The sequence below is a fragment of the Podarcis muralis genome, chromosome 1 (genome assembly GCF_964188315.1).
Source record: "Podarcis muralis chromosome 1, rPodMur119.hap1.1, whole genome shotgun sequence".
Taxonomy (NCBI): domain Eukaryota; kingdom Metazoa; phylum Chordata; class Lepidosauria; order Squamata; family Lacertidae; genus Podarcis; species Podarcis muralis.
In genome coordinates this window covers 105,891,062-105,914,413 of record NC_135655.1, presented here as the reverse complement: position 1 = coordinate 105,914,413, position 23,352 = coordinate 105,891,062, and the positions used below count along the sequence as shown (strand labels likewise).

Here is a 23,352-nt window from a genome sequence, read left to right as displayed (position 1 = left end):
CAGCTTCTTTCACCCCAGCAATGATTGTTGTAGGTCCACACTATACCTTGTAAAAGAACCACAAGCCCTAATATTGGAGAAAGTTTTGAGCACTGTGAAATGGCCTTTTTCAGTTTTTGCTCCCACATTATTGAGCTTAGAGCAAAGTTGCTTCATTTGTGAAAATCGAGGCTTCACACATGGAGATGTTGCATTTTTTGTCCTTGTAATTACTAGATGCAAGAAAGAGGATTCTGGAACAAAGTCAAGCCTGTTGTGTTTCTTACACTGAGTTTTCAACAAAAACAGAAGTACATAAGTACTATTCATGTGTTTTTAGTGTTGCATCAGCAGCTGTTTATGACAATATAGTTTGATTAAATAAATTGGGATTAAATAAGTGTTCTTCTGGAAGGGGCATAAGTCTCAATAACCATTGCCCATAAATCATAATGAATATAAGTATGCATGAAAAACAAATTTATAGCCAGTGTTTTTATATCTGTATTTACATAGTAAGTTTAGTATTAATAAGTATTCTGATTTTTTTTTTATCTTAGGGTTGTGGGGATTTGCAAGCTGTACTAATTCTCTACCTTGTATCTGCAAACGTAAAAAGATATGGACTATTGAGAGAGAAATACCAAAAGAGCAGCCTAATCAAGGAGTCTGCCCCAAAGGATGGCTTTATTTTGCATTCAAGGTACTTTCTTGCTTGTTTGAACAAACACCAGAGCATATTAACATACACTTTTAAAAATAAATGCACATTTGGATGCTGCTAGTGTTTAAGAGGAAAGTTTTTCATATATAATTTGTTCCCATTGATTTATAGCAGAATTCACCAACTTGTCAGCCGCAGAAGCATACGTGCTTTGCCTGATACCCACCAGTTCTCCCTCCCCTTTCCCATTGAAATTAGGCTTGAAATAAGCATTCTTTTGCAGCCAATAGAAGTACAGTTTCTACAGTTTGTCCCTAAAGATTGGTGACTACTGATTTATTGGAAAATCTGACGATTCCGTCAGAAGGAAGACAAATGTTGAGAGCACATGAAACAACTGGGAGGCCTTGATATCATACACTACAGCTATAGCTAATAATGACCACCTTCCTGAAGGTGGCAGGCACCCCTGTCAACATAGTAGTGCGAAACTAACTAGTTAATTCAGCAGAACCTGGAAATTGGATCTGGGCAGCCTCCATAGCAAAAAGGCATGCATTTCCAAAATGGAAGGGTGCTGTAAACCCAACTATAGAATCACTGTTAAACTCAGGTTCTGCTTATGGGCTGCCCATAGAACATCTGACTGGCCATTGTGAGAACAGAATGCTAGACTAGATTGGCCTTTGGTCTGATCCAGAAAGGCTGTTCTTATGTGCCCTTGGTGCATTACCTCAGGTAGAACTATGGAAAACCAGCAGCTCATACCTGGAGCAACCATTCAGGCTGCAACTATGCACTTGGCTGGGGTTTTTTGGCTGAGATTTCTCCTGCCTCTAACACTTCCTCCCAGCACCCAAAAGTAATAGTGGGAATTTCCACACAGACACACACTTTAATTCTCCTTTGTCTTGACCTAATCTTCACACAGTCACCGTCAGCAGTTTCCCTTGGCAAGCTGCCTCGCTAGCCAATGTTGCTCATCACTTCACTTTTTTCCCCTGTCAAATTTCTCTCCCTTGTGCCTTTCTGTTTCCAAGTACACTTAATTCTTCCTTATTCATCTATTTTCCTAATCTGGGGTTTCTTTTGTATTTCGTCCCCCACCTTTAACATGCTCAAGTGTATGTACTTGTTTTCAGAAGTGGCCAGCATTGTGGGGCTCCTGCCAGTGTGCCTGCTTAGCCCTAAATCTTGCCCCATCCTGGTAAGTGGAACAGCACCACATTTGGAAGGGTGGTCTCTGCGCATGCACGCACGCGCGCACACACACACACACACACACACATACATCAGCCACTCCTGTTCATTTTCCTTTCTTCAACTTACTTCTTCATTCTTTCCAAACTTCCTCTTGTCTAGGCCATGCAACTCAAATCCTATATTCAGGGCCAAAACACATGTGATCTGTCTTTGTCTTTAATGGTGCAAGTTTTCTTTTGGGGGTGGGGGTTAATGGACAGTTTATTAGGGTTCCCCCGCTTTTCCAATAGCGTAGTTTGGTCTTTCCCTCCCCACCCTCCATTTGACTCCTTAATCTCTTCAATCATGTCGTGGTTAAATGTGTTCTGGGCAGTGAATTAAATAAAGATCAAAATCAATACGCAACAACCTTTTGTTGCGTTATCAGTGAAGCAGATGGCAGATTGGTAAGGCTGCTGTTTTCTACGCTAAGCCTCCCGCTTTTTGTGGCAAGATGTGAGCTACTGGGTGAAGAGCTGCAGAAAGTCACTCCAAATCTCTTGAAAGAATGGGTTTTTATGTTGTTTGCAAAACAAGATTTTCTCATGAGCTGATAATTGTAAAAAAAAAAGAAAGAAAAATCCTGCATCCAACCATCCCTAACTGGTGTGACTCAGGATTTCCAGTGATGATGAATTTTTCATTTGGCTGCCAGAGAAGCATTTGTCTGTGGGCAAAATGCCCAGGCGTTGAAAGCGTGCTGGTGTCCAGTAGGCTCTTTGCAGTGTTTTTGTTGTGGTTGTTGTTGAATTAGTCTCAGTCTAACATTGCAGGTGGCTGCCTTAACGCTGCACAAAGCTTTTTGTCCATTGTGCTGTTGCTAGGCAAGTCTCCAGTTATGTGTTCCAGTTTTGTCTGGTTGAGTTCACGACTGGGCTTAGTGCATTACATACTAAGGAACAGAAGCATTTGTTAAGTTTTCTGCCGAGTGCCAAGGAACGTGCCATGAGTAATAGGTCTGGTGTATCCCTGCACTTAGTGCATCTGATCCAAATTTCCCCTTTCTACTGTGTTGCGGAAATTGCCAAGTTCCTACCAAGGGCAGAGGGGACCTTAAACACCTTCTGGAATGTAGCCAAGGTTTAAAATGTGCTGTTCTGTATTGGGAGCTGTGTGATCCCTCTTTCTACCCTCTATTTCCACAGCACTGAGTTGTTGGCTATTATTATGTATGGGTTGCCCTAGAGAGTAAGGTCTAGGTGAGAAAGTAGGTCAAAATATACCCTTCCCCTCCATTAAGAGTTACTGCTCCATTTAAATAACTATTTCCTTTTTTGAGCAGTGCTTTCTGGTGCAGATTCCAAAGGACCCAGGCCTCCTGAAGAGCTGGAATTCTGCACAAGCATTCTGCAGTCACTATGATGGATCACTTGCTTCAATTGAAAATGAAGTTGAACAAGGTATAATAGTGAACCATTTCATAACGGCACTATAAAGATTTTTTTGTTTGTTTGTTTTATGTTTTATGTTTGTTTTATGTTGGCCTAACCAACAGATAACCTGTGCACCTTAAATAAAACCACAAGTGAGTTGTAACAGCTTCAGTAGCTATTCTTAAGTATTAGTACTGAGAGGATCCAAATACGATTCCTTCAACACTAAAAATAATATGACCTGAGTGAGTTTTCTGTGCTATTCAAATATTTGTTGTTTTCTACTATGGCTGTAAAATACTACTGCACATCATTTAGTTACCACTGCAGATCTTCTCTTCCAGCTGTACTTTGAAGTCTGTAGTTAAAAGAGGAGAAATGTATTTGGGGGGGGGGGCGAGTAATGATGTCAAAAGAGATATATATTCTCATTTCATACATTGGAAGTCATTCTATTCTGGGAAAGGACCCATCTCTTGGGAAAATAAAGCAGGGCTAAAACTGTTTTCTGGCATTTGGGACGGACACACACACACACAATGTCTATTTGACTTCCTGCCTCAGACAGCAAAACAAGATTTCTGCTGAGCTCTTTAAGAACTGCAAAAATCAAAAGACAATGTCAAAACAATATCAGAAAGACAATCTGCAGACACCCAACGGCTTCAGCACTTCCTCCCTTTAAGCCAGATAGGAAGGGAAGGTTTGGCAGTATGTGGCTTAGGGTAGTACCTGAAAATGTACTTACCTAACACTGCACAGACTGGCAGACGCTTCACTCTCTCCACCTGGGATCAGCCAGGGGCCAAGAGAATAAATGCGTCATTAAGAAATAGATATACGTAGCTCTCAGAAGTGTTTTGGAGGAAAGCATGCCAGCTTCTTCTGATCTGATTGAAATCTGTCCCATACAGTATATTTTCCAAAGACCGGATGAAAACATGTCCTGTAGCTAAAGTTATCCTTTCCATAGGTTCTGGTGACTTGCTGCCACATCTCACATTAAAAGAGGTGAAACAGGCCACTGCCTAGATTTTGTATGGCCTTGTGCACTTCATCCATGTGGGCAAATGGGCTGTCCTCCATCTCAGACATCTTCAGATGCCTAAAACATGGCCTTAAGAGGATGTCACTTGTTGCTGCCCTCATAACCTCCTCCAGAATTAAAGGTTGATTACTTGAGGATCAAGGATTCCTGCCTCATGCAGGAAATGGCCTTAGACCTGCCTTCTGTTCACAGGAGGTGGGTTCTAACCTGATATTGAAAAGAGCAAAAATAGCACCGGGTAAAAAATTCCCATTTCAAAATACTGATAACTAACCAGTGCCAGTGCTTGCTAGGGTAAGGTGCCAGATCTAAACACTATCACCATCACCCAGTCTTGTATTGTGTTTGCATTGCTAAAGTATTCCACTGCATTCAGCCTTTGCAAATAAACTTGGAAATTGACAGTACGAAGGAGACAGAGGTACAGAGAGCTATATAGGGAGGTTACTTGAAAGTAAACCTGAGTTACTCCCATGTAACTGTACCTGGCATGACAACCTTTTTGCCATTTCAGACTTTCTCTGGGAGGAAAAAGGAGAAGAAGCTGCTGTTGTCTGTGTCTGTCGCGTATTGGGCCCTCATTTCTTGTTTTATTGTTTTGACTGCATTTATTGTTCTGGCTTCCGCCAGAGCAAATGACCTTTTTGGAAAGATAGTGGAACAACTGAGGACTAGACTGCAGTGAAGAATGCTGTAGCTACTTCTTCATTTCCCTTCCAAAGAAAGCTTCAAGTGGGTGGTCACAATTGTGGGAACAGTTACCTAGAATTAAGGCTCAATTAATTCACCAGGACTTATTTTCGAGTAAATAGGCATAGATCAGCCTGTGTTAGCCTCTGTTGTAGAACGCACAAGAGGCAAAATACACCACAGAGTAGGTGGGGAAGGAAAACAGCATTACATCAGGTCATTTCCCACTGGCTTAATCAGTAGTTTTTTCGTTTCTCACTTCCATATAGAATCATAGAATCATAGAGTTGGAATAGACCACAAGGGCCATCAAGTCCAACCCCCTGCCAAGCAGGAAACACCATCAGAGCACTCCTGACATGTGGTTGTCAAGCCTCTGCTTAAAGACCTCCAAAGAAGGAGACTCCACCATACTCCTTGGCAGCAAATTCCACTGTCGAACAGCTCTTACTGTCAGGAAGTTCTTCCTAATGTTTAGGTGGAATCTTCTTTCTTGTAGTTTGGATCCATTGCTCCGTGTCCGCTTCTCTGGAGCAGCAGAAAACAACCTTTCTCCCTCCTCTATATGACATCCTTTTATATATTTGAACATGGCTATCATATCACCCCTTAACCTCCTCTTCTCCAGGCTAAACATGCCCAGCTCCCTTAGCCCTTCCTCATAAGGCATCGTTTCCAGGCCTTTGACCATTTTGGTTGACTTCAGCCTCTGTAAAGTGCCACTGAGTAGAGACTAACTTCATTGTTTTGCTTCTGTTCTTAATGAGTTAAAAAAAAGTCTGTCATCTTCAATTACTTGATTTATACCTACAGGTGATTCATTTCTAACTGTGATTTCCTTGTCTAGCTTTCATAACAATGAATCTGTTTGGGCATAAATCAAATGTCTGGATTGGTCTGCAGAGTACTGATTACGAAAGATGGGCCAATGGGAAAGAGGTGGAATATTCCAACTGGTATCCAGTAGAAGCAGTGCAGGCAAGTGTTAAAAGTAGCTTTGTGTGGAGTTTTTGTTTGTGCGTTTTTTGACATTGGCTTTTTCTTGTATCCTCCTTTTCAGTCCTTTCTAATAAACATTGTCATAATGATAATAATAATTTATTACTTATACCCTGCCCATCTGGCTGGGTTTCCCCAGTCACTCTGGGAGGCTCCCAACAGAATATTAAAAGCACAATAAACCATGAAACTTCCCTAAACAAGGCTGGGCTGCCTTCAGATGTCTTCTAAAAGTCAGATCGTTGTTTATTTCCTTGACATCTGATGGGAGGGTGTTCCACAAGGCGGGCACCACTACCGAGAAGGCCCTCTGCCTGGTTCCCTGTAACCTCACTTCTCATAGTGAGTGAACTGCCAGAAGACCCTTGGAGCTGGACCTCAGTGTCTGGGCTGAACGGTGGGGATGGAGACGCTCCTTCAGGTATACTGGGCCGAGGCTGTTTAGAGCTTTAAAGGGCAGCACCAACACTTTGAATTGTGCTCGGAAATGTACTGGGAGCCAATGTTGGTCTTTCAGGACCCATGTTATATGGTCTCGGGGGCCACTCCCACTCAACAGTCTGACTGCTGCATTCTAGATTAGTTGAAGTTTCCAGGTTACCTTCAGAGGTAGCCCCATGTAAAGTGCATTGTAGTAGTCCAAGCGGGAGATAACTAGAGCATGCACCACTCTGGCAAGACAGTCTGCGGGCAGGTAGGTACAGTCTGTAAACTTCAAATTTACTTTCCTAAGTTTTATCCAATCTTCGAATTGTATTTTGTGGCCTATATCTTGCACCCATTTGATCATAACTGATTTTACTTCCTCATCTTTTGTTTCCCATTCCAAGAGGATATTGTACATCTTTTTTAGTAATTTTGAGTTCTCATCTATTACTTCCTTTTGGAATTTAAAAACCGTGTATAGAAAGCCTTTCTTATTGTCCTCTTTGAAGATATCTTTTAGCTGCCTATGATGCAACCAACTTTGCAAAAGTTTGTTGGTCAAACTTTTTATTTTTTAAGTACTGGGGAATCTATTGCTCTTTCATAAAAGGTTCAGGGTCTTTAATTACTGTATACTGAGTAATCTTCTCTATTTTTTCTGATGATCATTTTGTTAATATGGCACATATATGTGTGTGTATACGTATATATGTGTGCGTATGTGTGTGTGTGTGTGTGTGTGTGTGTGTGTGTGTATTGTTCTCACAGTGATTTCCATCATAACATATTGATTACAGAATCACCATGATCACAGTACTAAAATCCAAGAAAAATCTCCGCTATGTGCTTCCATATTAAATAAACCTAGCTTCAGTTTAATGGGAAAATGGCACCTAGAAAACTGTGGAAAAAGTAATGGGTTTATCTGCCAGAAGGCTCAAGGTAAAAAAATATTTTTTTCCTATTTACCCACCCCTAAAAAGGCACTTATATATGTCTACTCCAAATTAAGTCTTACTGAATTTACAGGGGTTACTCCCAGATAAGTAGATAAAGGATTGAAAAACTATTGTGTGTGTTGAATGAGTATTATGCACATCTGTTGAGCAAGGGTGTGTTTGTGTTTGTGGAGGGGGGCGTGTCCTGAGCACACACCCATTGCTTCACATGTGGCCCTCAGAGGCAAAAAAAAGTACATAAATTGTGTAACATTTGTTTTTGTAAGCATGTATGTTCTGTTCGTCTTCTGTGTAAGAAAATTTCCAAGACATATTAGCACTTCAGGAGGTATAATAGTCATAGTATGGGATTTAGCTTACTATTTAACATTAAACATTATTTTGCTCCAACAGTGTTCCTGGCATTGTGCAGAACACAGAAAGCATTTTCCCTCCCATCAGTGCTTACTGCTACAATTAGTAATTGGATTTTAGAAGGATGAGAAGCGGGAAGAGAATGGGCCATCACCCTCCCCATTCTGCAAAGTATAAACTGGTAGTTGGTGCTGCTCTTTCCACATAACTCTCTTGGCTCTGTTGGCTCCTGGAGTGGAGCTACTTTTCAGGGGGTGCAGTTTTTGGCATGGGACTGATCTTTATCTCAGTGGCGGAGCTTCATGCTGGGACATGGTGTGCTGCCCATAGGGACGTGGCACCCAGCGCGGGGGGGCAGCCATGATGGCACCCCGCTGGGATCGCGCTGCCGGGGGCGGTGCACTCCCCCCCCCCATGCCTCTTCCTCCGCCAGTGCTTTATCTTACAATCAAGAGATAATGTACAGGGTATGGTTTTGAACAAATGGCATAGTGGGGTTTTAAAGGTCTGCCAAAAAATAGAACCTCTTATTTTTCCTTTCTGTGCCTTTTTTCTCCCAGTTCTGTCGATCCCTAGTGAGTTATCTTAAAGAAAATACAAGCAAATGATATTTTAAGATACCATATGAGTCATAAATTGCTCTGAGTTAATTTTAGTAAGCAATTTAAGAAATAGTAGACACAACAGTATTATGAGACAAAAATGGCCTAGGATCATCCAGCTGCAATGGTACATTTGTATCTCTGATCTCTTCTTTGGAAATGAAACATGAAATGTTTTCTCTCTAGTGAATGTTTGGGCATGTTACAGTCCTACTGGCTAAGATTAGTGGTTGAGCTTTTCACTCTTCCCATTTCCCAAGACTGCTTCAAGCTTCATCATATGATTTTGTTTTATTTTTTACTAGTAGCAGATGTCACCCAGGGCCTAGACCAAAGGAAAACTCTTGTCCTTACAGTGGTACCTTGGTTTTCGAACATAATCCATTCCGGAAGACACTTCGAGTTCCAAAACGTTTGAAAACCGAAAACTCAATACGGAAGCTGCGTGGCATGTTCGACTTCCAAGGCGTGTTCGAAAACCAAAGCATTTACTTCCAAGTTTACGGCGTTCCAAAACCGAAACATTCGTCAACGGAGACATTCGAAAACCAAGGTACCACTGTATTTGGATACTAGTAGCAGCACCCCATAAGCAAGAGTGATTCATAATGTTCCATTCAACTAAGTCCTGCTCAGAATCTATTTCCATTGGATAGGATTCAACATGGTGGGGCTTATGCACATGGGAATGTGGCCCACTCATGCAATGGGACCTTACCCCCCTCTCCTTCTTACTACGCTCCCCCCACACCTGTTCTGGGGTTCCCCCCAACCTTCCAGAGCAAATTTAGGGGGCAAAGAGGGAAGAGAGGGGAAGCCCCATTGTGTGTGCAGACCCCAATCTGTGCATGCAACAACTTAGTTGAAACTGCTTGGAGAATTGTCATATTCACTCTCTTTGTTATGGTAATGTACTTTAAAATTCAGCATAAACTTAAATTCTCAAAGTACTTACAGCTTGAGCTGTGATGTACTATTATAGGGCTTATGCCTTTTAACTATGTTTAAAAGTGCTTGTTGTTGTTGTTGTTGTTTAGTAGTTTAGTCGTGTCTGACATTTCGTGACCCCATGGACCAGAGCACACCAGGCACTCCTGTCTTCCACTGCCTCCCACAGTTTGGTCAAATTCATGTTGGTAGCTTCAAGAACACTGTCTAACCATCTCGTCCTCTGTTGTCCCCTTCTCCTTGTGCCCTCAGTCTTTCCCAACACCAGGGTCTTTTCCAGGGAGTCTTCTCTTCTCATGAGGTGGCCAAAGTATTGGAGCCTAAGCTTCAGGATCTGTCCTTCCAGTGAGCACTCAGTGCTAGTGTCAGTGAAAAGGCACAACTGGTTCCTTTATTCTTCTATTCAGTTCTGGTCCAAGTCTGTGCAGTGATTGGTGCTTTCAAAGTTTTCAAATGCTGAGCCAACGAAAAATGTGATTTTATTATTTACTCCTCCTTTGGCTGAATTTTAAACAAGTTCTGGTAATAGTATTATGTACCATAATATCCTCTAATATCTATTTTGTTTGGGGGTTTTCCTTGCTGCTTTTAATAGACTAATTTAGTTGTTACTTATATTACTTTCAGACATGGCTATATCCTGTTTGAAAATGTAAATTTCTTAATAGCATACATTAAACTGAAAAGGTTTTCTACGGCTTTGCGGGTGACTCTTGATCTTTCATTTTATTCTTGTCACAGATACGTCTAGAAATGTCATACACTCTTCCGTGATGTACCCAGTACCAGATACTTTAGAGTATGCAAACAAGACATATACATTAATCCGTGGGAATATGACTTGGTACATGGCTTTAAAAACCTGCAAGGAAAATGGGGCTGAATTGGTCAGCATTTCAGACCACTATCACCAAGCCTTCCTCACTGTAATTGTAAATCGACTGGGCTTTGCCCATTGGATTGGATTATTCACTTCAGATGTAGGTATTTAAAATATTTGCTCATTTGCTGTGATTTAGCAAGTACGTTCAAATTTACCCTTTCAGTGGCTGAACATGTTAAGTGAGTTTGTAAATAAAACTCTCTGTGTCTTTATTACCATTTGCCTCTATAAGTACCTTTTTAAAAAATACTGGGAGAGGCTGCAGTTCAGTGGTAGAATACCTGCATTGCATGAGGGTCCGAGAGTCCATCCTCGGACTGAGAGTCAGTGTGGTGTAGTGGTTAAGAGTGATAGACGCGTAATCTGGTGAACCAGGTTCGTGTCTCCGCTCCTCCACATGCAGCTGCTGGGTGACCTTGAGCTAGTCACACTTCTCTGAAGTCTCTCAGCCCCACTCGCCTCACAGAGTGTTTGTTGTGGGGGAGGAAGGGAAGGAGAATGTTAGCCGCTTTGAGACTCCTTTGGGTAGTGATAAAGCGGGATATCAAATCCAAACTCTTTTTCTTCTTCCATCCCTGGCATCTCTAGTTGGGACGGAGAGAGACGTCTGTCTGAGAGAGGATGGGCTGCAATTTTGTGAGAAAGAGTTAAAAAATAAAAATCAGTTTGTGAACTGCCAGAGGTAATCAAACATTTCTTTTGTCAGAATGGCCTTAATTTTGAATGGTCAGATGGTACCAAGCCTCCGCATACTTTCTGGAGAGATGAGGAATCACAGACCTCTGGAAGCTGTGTCTACATTGATATTGACGGACGCTGGAGGAGCACTGGCTGTGAGAGACTTCTGAATGGGGCAGTTTGCCATATTCCACCCCGTAAGATGGTTCTCTCTCACGTTAAACACTGAAACCCTCTTAGCAGAGAGCCCATTCTGGCCTCTGGGCAGCGTCTTAAGGAAGTTAAAATGAGGAAAGGGCCTTTTTTTAAAATGCTCCATGTTGAGATGTATTTCGCCTGTGTTGTAAATAGTCAGACTTTGTAATAACATGCCTGCCAAAGGAAAGAAGACAGCTTTCCCCAAATACGACGAGAAGTGCAACCAGTTTGCTCGGTTGAGCTGGTTCTTTGTGATGGGGATGATTCAGCTGCCTGGGGCTAAGCTGATAAAAGAAATAAGAGAGTACAGTGAAGGAGTAGAAAATATTATGTCATGAGCCCACAGCATGCTTCATGGTTCTTGAGGGAAGTTTCTTTAAAAAAAAGCAAAAAGATTACTTAAAAGCAGAGAGTTGCCCCATTTCCTTCCAGTTTTTGGTAATGTACATAGCCCTAGGCATAAGGTACACAAGTACTCTTCTACAGACATAGGACTGGTGCTAATGTAATATACTTGTCTCAATGGGCTAATGCAGAATTTGTTAGACCTCTGGAGAGCAAATTCTGTCTTTCTGTTGTGGCTAAACTATTCCTTCTGTCACAGAGGAGAAGCCAACTGAATCTAAGGGTCTGTGTGATGAAAAACCTGTCCCTTGGATAAAATTTGAAAGGAGCTGCTACAGCTTTTCCACAGTTCTAGAGAACTCAGACTTTGATGAAGCATTTGAATTCTGCAAAAAGCAAGGTAATCTGTTGGTGGAAAAATTGGCAGAGGATTTATGGCCTTGCATCGCCTAATCGTCAGTGTTCTTCTCAAAGTTTCAGAGAAGTTATTTCAAAGACTATTGATCTGTTTTGATGTTGTTCAGCATAGCGGATGCAGTCAGGAGAAAGCCAGATAAATCTCTGGTACTACCAAAGCAGTGAGTCCATGGCCACTTCACACATTACTGTATGTTATTAATTCATTGTACTCTGAATATTTTTAAAATAAAAATTAACTAGGCAATTTACATGCAACAGCACATTGGGCACTTCCATACCGTACCAGCAAATTTATGGAGTTTTGCAGTGTCTCAGCACTCTTTTTTGAGGTGGGGGCAGGGAGCCATCCACAGCATCATGTTTGAGTTGAATGCATCCAAAATTCTGCACCCCACCCCCTGCTTGTTACTGCAGATTTCCCCTTACTGGGGGAAAAATCTGGTTAGTATTGTTATGACTAGTATAGACACAAAAACTCCAAAAGCAGAACTATTCCGTTTCTGGAGGTGGTTTGTTTCTGAGATTTGGGGGGATAGTCTACTGCTATACCTCCCCAGTTCCAGTTTGGCCTAGCTGGGCACACCTGAACCATTGTATTTGTGGAAACAGCTATGGAAAGGTTATTGATGCTGCTTTGGAATGAGGAAGTATGTAATCTTGCTGTGCATGTAATTTTGTTTTTCTTCGTACCAGAGTACATCATCAGAAGGCCTAGCCTGGAATTTTTTTTGCTAGGGTTTTTTGTTGGTGCGCTGGTCCCAAAGCTACTAAGGAGGAGGAAATTCCTGACAATTTCACATACCTGCAAGAGAAAATTGCAATGAAACAGACCCATGCAACTTTCTCGTTGGATTATTGTGCAGCCTTGCTCATCTCAACTCTGCAAATATATATATCTTGAATTAATATGACATTGTTTCTTCATCTACGGATGCACCCATGATGTTGAGTAATGATTCCGAGTATCATGGAAGATAGCTGATTTATTGGGGGGGTATTTTTGTACTGCCGTTCATATTTGAGTATTAATGCCCTACCATTCAGTGACTTATCAGGGCAGTTTACGTAGTCAAGAAATACAAAAACAAAACAATAAAACAGAAATGTGTTAACTTGCTTGCGCGCATACAGAAACAAAACATAGATTTGAAGTTAAAACGTGGAAAGTTTTAAAAGAAAGTTTTTGCCTGCTGCTGGACTGACATTAAGATAGGCAAACCTCCATAAGGTGAGCATCATACAGGGAGGGTGTCATCAGTGGACGAAGGGCTGCTTACTAGTAACCTCCCATTGTACTTCACTTGGTGGGGACAATCGGAGAAGGTCTCTGGTTAAGATCTTAGGTTCCAAGGAGACACATGTGAGGGCAAGCATTCCTTTAGGCACTCGGGTCTTAACTTTAAAAGTAAAAACTAGCACTTCAAAGAACTGAGCCTGGAAGCAAACTAGAAACTATTGCAATTGGCAATGTACTGGTATGGTCTGCTCATTGCATTTGATAGCAATGCGTAGAGTTCAGATAGCGTTGTGAGAGAGTGTTGGTTTGTAAGCAAATCATGCATAAATCTGAATCTCTCTCTTTCTCTCGGCTTTCATCCTCAGGTTCTAATCTTCTAACTATTGAAGATGAACATGAAAATGCTTTTCTTCTGGAAGAATTGCATTCTTCTGGGCCTTCGGTTGAAACGATTTGGCTGAATATCCAGTTTGCTACTGAGAGTAAGTAAAGGGAATTGATCAGATACATCCATCCGTTTCTGTATAGCTGTCTTTACAGGGCAAGTTGTTTGGTTCATTAGTTAACATATACGCTGTAGTCGGTAAGACACTCTGCCACATTCTGGATACATGATCACTTTGCTTCTGTTGCATTTATTCTTATGTAATGAGCTAATTCCTCAGTCTGAATACCTACTAATAAGTATGTCTCTGTCTTTGAAATACGGATGGTCTGGCAGGAAAGCCGGTTGTTGTTTCCTCCAGGGGTTTTCCCCACACACACCCTGCCACACCTCTTAGTCAATGCTGTTCCTTCCATCTTGGGCTTTTTCTTGCCATATCTGAAGGAGCATCTCCACCCACATTGTTCAGCCTGGGCACTGAGGTCTAGCCCCAAGGGCCTTCTCGGAAGTAGCGCTCTCCCTGTGGAACGCCCTCCCATCAGATGTCAAGGAGATGTCTTTTAGAAGACATCAGAAGGTAGCTCTGTATCGGGAGGTCTTTGATGTTTTATTATGTTTTTATATGTGTTGGAAGCCGCCCAGTTGTTATTATTATTACATCTTATCCAGAAGTGACTAGGAAGCACATCCTGCTATAAGCTATTCTGATCAACCCTTCCTCCTAATACCAAAAAGGGAAGGAAATACACGTCAAGGCATATTTGTGTATTTATTTATTTATTTAAAATCGACACTCCATCGTGACCAATCTGGGAGCAAGTTGCCATGTCATAAAATTTACAAATTTGAAAGAGTAATAATCAGTACATACAATTTTAAGGGTCTTGCAGGGTCAGTGTTCCTATGCCAAAGTTCTTAAATGTTCCTAACATAAATTGGAATATTCTTATAGGTACCATTACCAGAGAGCCCAGAAACATTTCTGTTTTGCACACTGACAAATCTTATTTAGAGATTTCTTTCTGCTGAACTGCTCTTATAGGCTTGTTACAGGTTTGTGGGATAATTCCAAAATAGTTTTGGAAGAACACACAGTAATGGCACTGCAGCTGAATTAAACATGCATTTGGACTTAGAGGAAACACTTCATTTTGTTTATTATTTCAAGGACAGTTGTGAACTTTTTTTGGTTTTACTGTTTGATCGTTTGTAAATTGCTTTGAGGTTTTTTTTGTTTTTTACAATCAAGTGATGTATGAAGTTTATGAAATAAATAAATAACTTTAATTTTTTGGGTTGTAAGCCACTCCATCCCAAAGGCTGTGAGCAGCAGACACTTAAAAACCAATATTATTTTTTTAAAAAAATAAACAACATATTGCATTTTTTAAAAATGAGGGTAGATCCCCAAAGAAATTGAATTTTCATAAATATTCCATGAACACCTCCAAAATAGCTTAACTTCTATGGCAAGGAGGACACCTTCTTATTCTTGCTTGGAGGCGGCTAAAGCTAGATGGAACTTACCCTCACCTCTGCAGACCCCCAAAAACTGCTTAGTTTTTATACAGGAAGCAATAGAAATATGGTATTCTGCTCATAACTGCTCTTAGAAAACCCAAGAAAAAATTCAGTTCTGATGTAAGCAAATATTTAGGAAGGAAGGTGACAACTAGAACTGCATTCTGCTCTGCACAGCTGTATAATGATTTCCATTTTTTTTTGCCCATAGACAATACAATAACATGGTTTAATGGTTCCCCCATTCAATATTCAAACTGGGGCATCCAAGAACCTGATCTAGGTCAGCTGACAGGAAAAGTTTGTGTTGCCTTAAGGACCACAGATGGAGTCTGGCAATCATCAACCTGCCAAGATAAAAAAGGATTTGTATGCAAAAGAAGCACAGGTATGAATCCACATTGAAAACAACATATGCGGGTCCCCAATCTTTTTGGGCCAGAAATCTGCAAAGCTGTCAAGGCCCATTTTGCAGAAGAAAAACAGCTGATGCTCAGACCATTCCCCCCCACCCCTGCAAGCCAAGCCAACTGTACACACATACAAAAAAAGCAAACAAATCAAGTAACACATCTATCTAAACCAGGGGTAGTCAACCTTTTTATACCTACTACCCACTAATGCATCTTACTTGATGGTAAAATTTCCTTACCGCCCACCAGTGATTGATGGAAAGAGGATTCAGGTTGTGCCGTAGAACCCCCTACTGCCCACCTAGAATCCTGAAACGCTCACTAGTGGGCGGTAGGGACCAGGTTGACAACCCCTGATCTGAACAAAAAATTCAAAATACAAAATTGAGAGAGCTGGAGGCAGGGTTGCCAAAGGAGATCTTTGAGGGCACTGTTGTTTCCTCTACAAATTCTAGCCTTCCAATTTACGCTTTGTCAGTAATCAGATTATTGGCGCCAGTAAAAATCCCACCTCCTGTCAACAGGGCTCTATGGAGTGGCAGAGCCGCTGCCACATCAGCAGCCCAGCTTCCCACAGCACCAGTTTTGTTGCTCCCATCACATACCTTGAGTAGGGGGCGTTTTCTGTCACTTGGTTGGATACTGAAAATTGATTCCCGTTAGTGAGCAAGAAATGTACTACTTCATCACTTTCCTGTGGGATTCCCTTTCAATTACTTCCACTGAATCAGTTGTGATTACTTCTATTCTAAGTAAATATTAGGACTGCATTGCTAGTTGGTTAAACCCTATATGTACAGGTGAATAAAAATCAAAAGCATTTTTGTTGCTAGAAGAATGAATGGTTAATTGTTGATAAAATGTTCTTTAGCTGGACCATTTTTAGTTAAGGTATTGATGTTATTGCCTGGCCAGATTTGTTCCTTGGTTCTCAAATTCTTTTTTCATGTAGATGAATTTATTAAATGTGAGACTTGACTTGATGACTACAGACTAATATATTCTGTGTATAACTATTTAAGCAGTTAATTGTGCAAGCCCACTCTTGTACACTGTTCAATTCTGGGTTATTATTTTTCAGCTTATGATGAAATTTCAGTGCAGCCCGTTAAAGGTATGTTTTGTAATAACTTTGCTATATCTGAGTCAGAGAAATTGAAGCTAAAACAAAACATAGTGTTATTTCACTTGATGTTTTCTCCTCTCCTCCTTCACCTTTCCCAGTACCGTACCGTAGAATTGTGGTCTTGGTGGTATTATTGACATTTGTGATAGCTGCCAGTGCTATATTTGCATGTTGGTGGTGCTTGAACAAACCCACCCATCTCTTTAGAAGGATGCTGCAGCTGAGAAGTGCTTGTCCAGAAGAAGTGAACTCTGACACTCCAGCCATTGAAGAAAGCATCCTCATTTGCAGTCTTGAGAAGAATGATGAAATTCAGTGATACAGCAATAAGGACCAAGAACACATTCATTTAATACAAAATATTATATATTCAGCCTGTACAATTAAAATCAATTTTGTGTTCTTATCACAGTGTAAGAACAGAACATTGTGTGCCTATACCCTTTTGTAATCAGCTTTTGACTGATCAAGAATGGAAGAGACCTGCTACAGCCTACACCATGTTATATGTTCATTGCTATATATGGGCTGAAAACTCTGGAAGTAGTGCACAGACTTGAAGGAGATACGATGCTATTAATATTTATCATCCAGTAAACCCACTGGAAGAGTCGAGATCAAGCACAAGGTTCTCCAGTGGAAGACTCTTTAGTAAGCAGCCATTGAGTGATGTCTAAAGATGATATCTAGAAGAACATGACCTTCTGTGATGCTGCTGGAATCAAAATCCTTAGAAGCATTCAAAATACCAGCACCCCATGCCTTATTATACTCCTCTTCCATGGACTAGAATTCTCTTATTTCATTGTGTGAAAGGGTCTGTGAAAGGTACATCATAACAACTCTCCACTGTTGTGGTTTGGAGTGGGCTGAGTTTGTTTCTCCTCAGTGCTCGTCAGCTATGGTTTCTACATACCCTTCATGTGCCTTCTTTCATAAAGCTTCTAATAATAATAATGTGTGTGAAAACATGTCTGAGCTAAAGAAACCAATACAAAAGCAAGTTATCTTTTTGGTTTTAGGGAAGTGAGGCACTTTCTTCCAAGGAAGGAAAGAGGAGAAGGTTAGCCCATTTCAACAGAAATTGTAAAAACTGATTAGTTCTGAAACTGCAAAGCGACTACTGTAACAAGAGAGTTGGGTTGCTAAAGCTTATTGTCATATAATACAGTTCCTCATTCCCACCCCGAGAAATAACACCGCTGGGGTTAAAGGGCTCCATTCTTATTTGCTCTCCTCAGAGAACTATACATTCCCAAGTTAAGGAAGATGTGTCACAGACATAGCCTTCCAAGTCAGAATAATAATTGTTCTAGCCAGATGGGAAATGAGAACACTTAAGCAGCATGTTGCATGAAATTAATGTCCTGTGCTTTAGTGGTAAAGTACTAATGAAGTGGGTCCTCCAGGCAGAAAAGTTTGCATCAAGAGGGAAGAGGGGGAAAGAAAAAGAAAGAAACAACTACAGACCAAGCTGTTCTTCTGGTCAACTTAAGTGTGGCTATTTCATCAGATAAGAAGCATAGTAAATATTGGATAAGCTGCTTCTAAAGCATGTTGCTTGACTATCACTTCCTTTGTGGAGAGACTGACTAATGTGTTTGGCAGGAGAAGGAATCATTTCAAGACCACATTGATTACACATAAGTCAGTTTCACAAATGCTAAAATCTCAGGACACAGTGACATCAAATAGGACCCACAGATATGTGTCATTCAGTGTTTTCACAAGGAAGCAGATGTTGCTATAAAGTGTGTATTCACAGCTGGATGACTTCATTTAAAAAGTATTAATTAAAGCTCACAAGAGTGTTACATGCATGCCCAGATCTTCAATCTCTGTTCGCACAGCCTTCCATATGTTTTGGACTATAAATACAGATGGTTAGGACTACAAACCTTGGCTAGGGCTGATGGGAGTTGAAGTCTAAAATATCTGTAGAGCACCAGGTTAGCAAAGACTTCTTTAGCATCTACTAAGTGGTCTTTTGGGGCTCTTTGGAGGAAGAAAGTGAGTAAGGCGGGGCTCATGATAGACATATATAACTTTGAGTGGTATGGAAAAAGTGGATAAGCCTTTCTCATAATACTAGAACTTGGGACCATCTAATGAAGCTAAAGAAGTCTTCATGCGGAGGCAGCAGAGCTGAAACTGGTTGATGTAATTTTGTCTTGCTCGTCATTCCATTATTATTGTCCCAGTCAGAGTGTCCAGCTGATTATTATGTGACTTTTCTCACTGGAAATCAAAACAAGCCCGACAGCAAAAACTGCAAAATTCTTTAGAAACCCCACCTAAAATAAGGGCCACAACAATGCATTGAGTTTTAAATTGTATAGTTCTTAAATTTTAATTGAGGTTGGTGATTTCACCTGCTTAGTTGTTTATACATGTTTCTATTGTACTCAAATCGCAAAGGCCGTTGGAAGTTTAAGTGCAGAGAGGATAACTATGAGTTATGTGAAGAAGTACTTTAACTATGGAATTCTCTCCAAGATGTACTGAAGGCTATCCATGTACTGTAGATGGCTTCAAATGCAGATTAGACAAATTCATGGAGGAGGATGCTTCCACTGCTAGAGGCAGTATGCCTCTGTATAATAAGTATTAATTATGTCACACATGGGACGTGGGTGGCGCTGTGGTCTAAACCACAGAGCCTAGGGCTTGCCGATCGGAAGGTCGGCAGTTCGAATCCCCGCGATGGGGTGAGCTCCTGTTGCTCGGTCCCTGCTCCTGCCAACCTAGCAGTTCGAAAGCACGTCAAAGTGTAAGTAGATAAATAGGTACCACTCCGTCGGGAAGGTAAACGACGTTTCCATGTGCTGCTCTGGTTCACCAGAAGCATCTTAGTCATGCTGGCCACATGACCCAGAAGCTGTACGCCGGCTCCCTCGGCCAATAAAGCGAGATGAGCGCCGCAGCCCCACAGTCAGTCACGACTGGACCTAACGGTCAGGGGTCCCTTTACCTTTTATGTCACATATCCAACTTATGGGCTTCTGGCCACTGTGAGAACAGGATGCTGGACTATATGGGACTTTAGCCTGATCTAGCAGAGCTCTTTTAATGCTTTTTGTCTACGTGCAAAACTGAGGGTTTTAGAAAGCATTGTAAAGCTAAGCATTTCCTCTTGAACGACAACAAATCTTCTCTTCCCCTTGCTCTCACCCGAATTGCACAGTAGCATCTTCTCTTTTTACTGAGATGCCTGCCAAAACCATTTTTATGTCAGACTTGTACCAATGATGTATTTGTATGCAAGTTGTTTAATTTGAAAAATAAAGACCGCTACACTATACTACACTTTACAAGATTTCACCATCTCTCTTTCAGGCTTCTTTGATTATTTTACTTTTATTATATGTTTTGCCAGTTTGGGGCACTTTATGCTGCAAGGTATAAGGAGTTATGTGTTACGACTTTTCAGCCCATGTTATCTCCTTTTTGCATTGATTTTTGGTGGGCAGGTTTGGAGTATTTTCCACCCCAAAGTGGTGAGGCAAACTGCTTGGATTATATTCAGCCCTTCAGTGTACTGACCTGTTGATATTTTGCTCACATGTTGTGTTGCAAAAAGTGCAGTTACTGGCACTGTGTTCAACTGGGTGGTTGAAGAGAGGCAGAAGACTTATTAGGGAATGAAACCTTCAAAACTTCATGTACTTTTATTAAAAGTGGAGTCTCAGGCTTTAAGTAAAGCTTAATTTCTATTAAAGACAGAATAGAAATGCAAATGTTTTATTGGGTAATGACAACAGACTACATCGGAGGCTACTTTGACTGGTCTAAATATGTGCTTAACAGTTGGCCGAAAATGAAGTAGTTGTCTACTTATTGTTTGCAGACCAAATAGACTAAAAAAATAAACCACTCTCCTGGAGCCCTTGGTTTTTATAATATAGCACTGGAGCAGTGTACTATTGGCCCCCTGAAAATTTACCAATTAATGAGGGCCCTCTCTGCTGCCTCGTACGGGACCCATGATTTTCATAATATAGCACTGGTTTTGATGATGATGATGATGAAAGGCTAAGTGTAATTTTATTTTTCTTCATATTTAGTCCAGAAGACTATGGTTATTAAAATTCTAGTTACGGGATGCTTTGATTTGTAGAACAGAAGTTTAAGTGCCCAGCAGTTTTCAATTGGTACACACACAACCAGTACCCCAAGGCAAAAGTCAACATGTTTTCTTCCTTTTATTCTCCTAGCTAGGAACCTGATAATTCTTCATAGGTTAAAGCTGGGAGATTCTAACAGAACTGAGATTCAGAAAACTAGAATGTTATGGTACTTCATTGAGCTTCAGATGCAATGAGAGTCCCCCACAAATGCTGACTTCGTGAACTAAAGAAAAGATGCATTCTGTGATCAGCGTCGCTTCACATATAGATTTCAATGATGTTTTTTTCTGCTCTTCATTTTGAATGGCTTGATGCTGTCATGCTTGACTGAGCATCAAACACACTACCAAGCTGAAGCCTCCACAACACTGACATGTGATGGAACATGAATTTCTTAAACACATAGGTTAGAAATGCCTGCCTATTTCCACAGTCACATCACAGGTTTGTTCAATAGTAATAATTAGTCATAATTTCCATAGGAGTTTCAATACACGAAAGGCATTGCATCCCATCCTTGTGCAGCGTTGATGGCAAAGCTTCAGGTCTTCAAAATCATGGTTGAGTTAAACATGCGACTGAGTATATAGAAACAAATGTTCATAGGGAAAACTGCATACTAAAAGAACAATTAAAGATAATAATTTATTATTATTATTATTATTATTATTATTATTATTATTATTATTATTATGTTCCCCAGCCACTCTGGGTGGCTTACAACAAAGATTAAAAATACTCTAAAATATCACACATTAAAAACTTCCCTGAACAGGCTGCCTTCAGATGTCTTCTAAATGTCAGGTAGTTGTTTATCTCTTTGACATCTGATGGGCGCCACTACCGAGAAAGCCCTCTGCCTGGGCTTTAAAGGTCAACACCAACACTTTGAATTGTGCTCAGAAACGTGCTGGGAGCCAATGTAGGTCTTTTCGAGATTGGTGTTATTTGTTCTCGGTGGCTGCCCCCAGTCACCAGTCTAGCTGCCGCATTCTGGATTTGTTGTAGTTGCCCCCAGTCACCAGTCTAGCTGCCGCATTCTGGATTTGTTGTAGTTTCAAGGTCACCTTCAAAGGTAGCCCACGTAGAGCACATTGCAGTAGTCGAAGTGGGAGATAACTAGAGCATGCACCACTCTGGCGAGACAGTCTGTGGGCAGGTAGGGTCTCAGCCTGCATACCAGATGGAGCTGGTAGACAGCTGTCCTGGATACAGAATTGATCTGTGCCTCCATGGACAGCTGTGAGTCCAAAATGACTCCCAGGCTGCACACCTCGTCCTTCAGGAGCACAATTACCCCATTCAGGACCAGGGAGTCCTCCACACCAGCCTGCCCCCTGTCCCCCAAGAACAGTACTTCTGTCTTGTCAGGATTCAACCTCAATCCATTAGCCACCATCTATCCTCCAACTGCCTCCAGGCACTCGCACAGGACCTTCACCACCTTCACTGGTTCTGATTTAAAAGAGGTAGAGCTGGGTATCATCTGCATATTGATGGACACCCAGCCCAAACCCCCTGATGATCTCTCCCAGGGCTTCATATAGATGTTAAAAAGCATGGGGGGAGGACGGAACCCTGAGGCACCCCACAAGTGAGGGCCCAGGGGTCTGAACACTCACCCCCACCACTTTCTGAACATGGCCCAGGAGGAAGGAGCGGAACCACTGTATGACAGTGCCCCCAGCTCCCAGCCCCTCTTGATGGTCCAGAAGGATGTTATGGTCGATTGTATCAAAGGCCGCTGAGATATCATCAACCAGCACGACCAAGGCAGATAAATGAAATGTTAAGATGCCATTGCCAGAAACCTCAAATGGGAGAATGTGAGTACTTGGTACTAAAAGTATAGATATGAATATAGATATATTTACACTGGGGGCAGGGGTTCCTTCCCCTGCTTGCTCCACTCGGCAACAGTGGTGGATTTAGGACAGTGTGACTATTTCTGCCACACTGGGCATAACATAAAAACCAGTAAAACACATAAACCAGGCACCTTTAATAGGCCAGATCTTTTGCATTTTGGAAGATGACATGGAAATTAATTGAAAAGTATGGGTTGGAATGAATGATTAAGAAGAACATGTATGCTCAATAAAGACCGGATATAATCTAACATCACTGTAAACTTTCTGCAAGCAAATCAGGATTATACAGTTAGCTTCATTCTTATTAAAAGGTTTTCTGTGTGTCTGTGCAAAGGTCCTGACCATTCCCATAAAAACTCTTCACTGCAGCAGCAACAAAATGCATGTCCAAGGGCAAATAGCAAAGCCTGGTTGTAGCATTGCATACACAAGGGTGCCTCTTCTCAAGAGCCTCCCTGCAGATGAAATCATTTGTTTAAAGCCTTTGTTTCAGAAAGCCTTGATGAAATTCAAGAGTGTAAGGACATTTAGTCTCTAAAGATGCAGGCTCTGATTTGTTTAGCTCTGTGTGTCTGTGAGTCTATGGGGTGGGTGTGGGTGTGGGAGAGAGAATGTAATTGTGAAACAGGTATAATAATAAGCTACAATAAATGGTTGAGTTCTTTTCGGCACTGTCTGCCTCGTTTAAAACAGAGGGAACAGGAAAAACGTAGTCCTGTCCTTCAGCTGTGAAGTTTTCTTGTTTTAAAAAGGTAAAGGTAAAGGTACCCCTGCCCATACGGGCCAGTCTTGACAGACTCTAGGGTTGTGCACCCATCTCACTCAAGAGGCCGGGGGCCAGCGCTGTCCGGAGACACTTCCGGG

General features: G+C 41.4%; 1 protein-coding gene across 4 annotated transcripts in view; it reads left to right on the top strand.

Moving 5' to 3' along the window:
* The window catches only part of PLA2R1 (phospholipase A2 receptor 1), a 62,080-nt gene extending 42,284 nt beyond the window's left edge, over window positions 1-19,796 (top strand). For 2 of the 4 annotated variants that reach the window (XM_028746835.2, XM_028746821.2), the window contains 11 exons: window positions 540-682; window positions 3,168-3,285; window positions 5,844-5,974; window positions 7,219-7,363; window positions 10,026-10,264; window positions 10,874-11,042; window positions 11,648-11,788; window positions 13,411-13,527; window positions 15,163-15,339; window positions 16,446-16,478; window positions 16,589-19,796. In XM_028746835.2, coding sequence (XP_028602668.2) covers window positions 540-682; window positions 3,168-3,285; window positions 5,844-5,974; window positions 7,219-7,363; window positions 10,026-10,264; window positions 10,874-11,042; window positions 11,648-11,788; window positions 13,411-13,527; window positions 15,163-15,339; window positions 16,446-16,478; window positions 16,589-16,809 — 1,634 coding nt within the window. In that variant the 3' untranslated portion in view covers window positions 16,810-19,796. Of the gene's footprint in view, window positions 1-539; window positions 683-3,167; window positions 3,286-5,843; window positions 5,975-7,218; window positions 7,364-10,025; window positions 10,269-10,873; window positions 11,043-11,647; window positions 11,789-13,410; window positions 13,528-15,162; window positions 15,340-16,445; window positions 16,479-16,588 lie in introns of those variants that run through there. The other 2 variants (XM_028746830.2, XM_028746843.2) reach the window with 2 other exon arrangements.
* The last annotated feature ends 3,556 nt before the right edge of the window (window positions 19,797-23,352 follow it).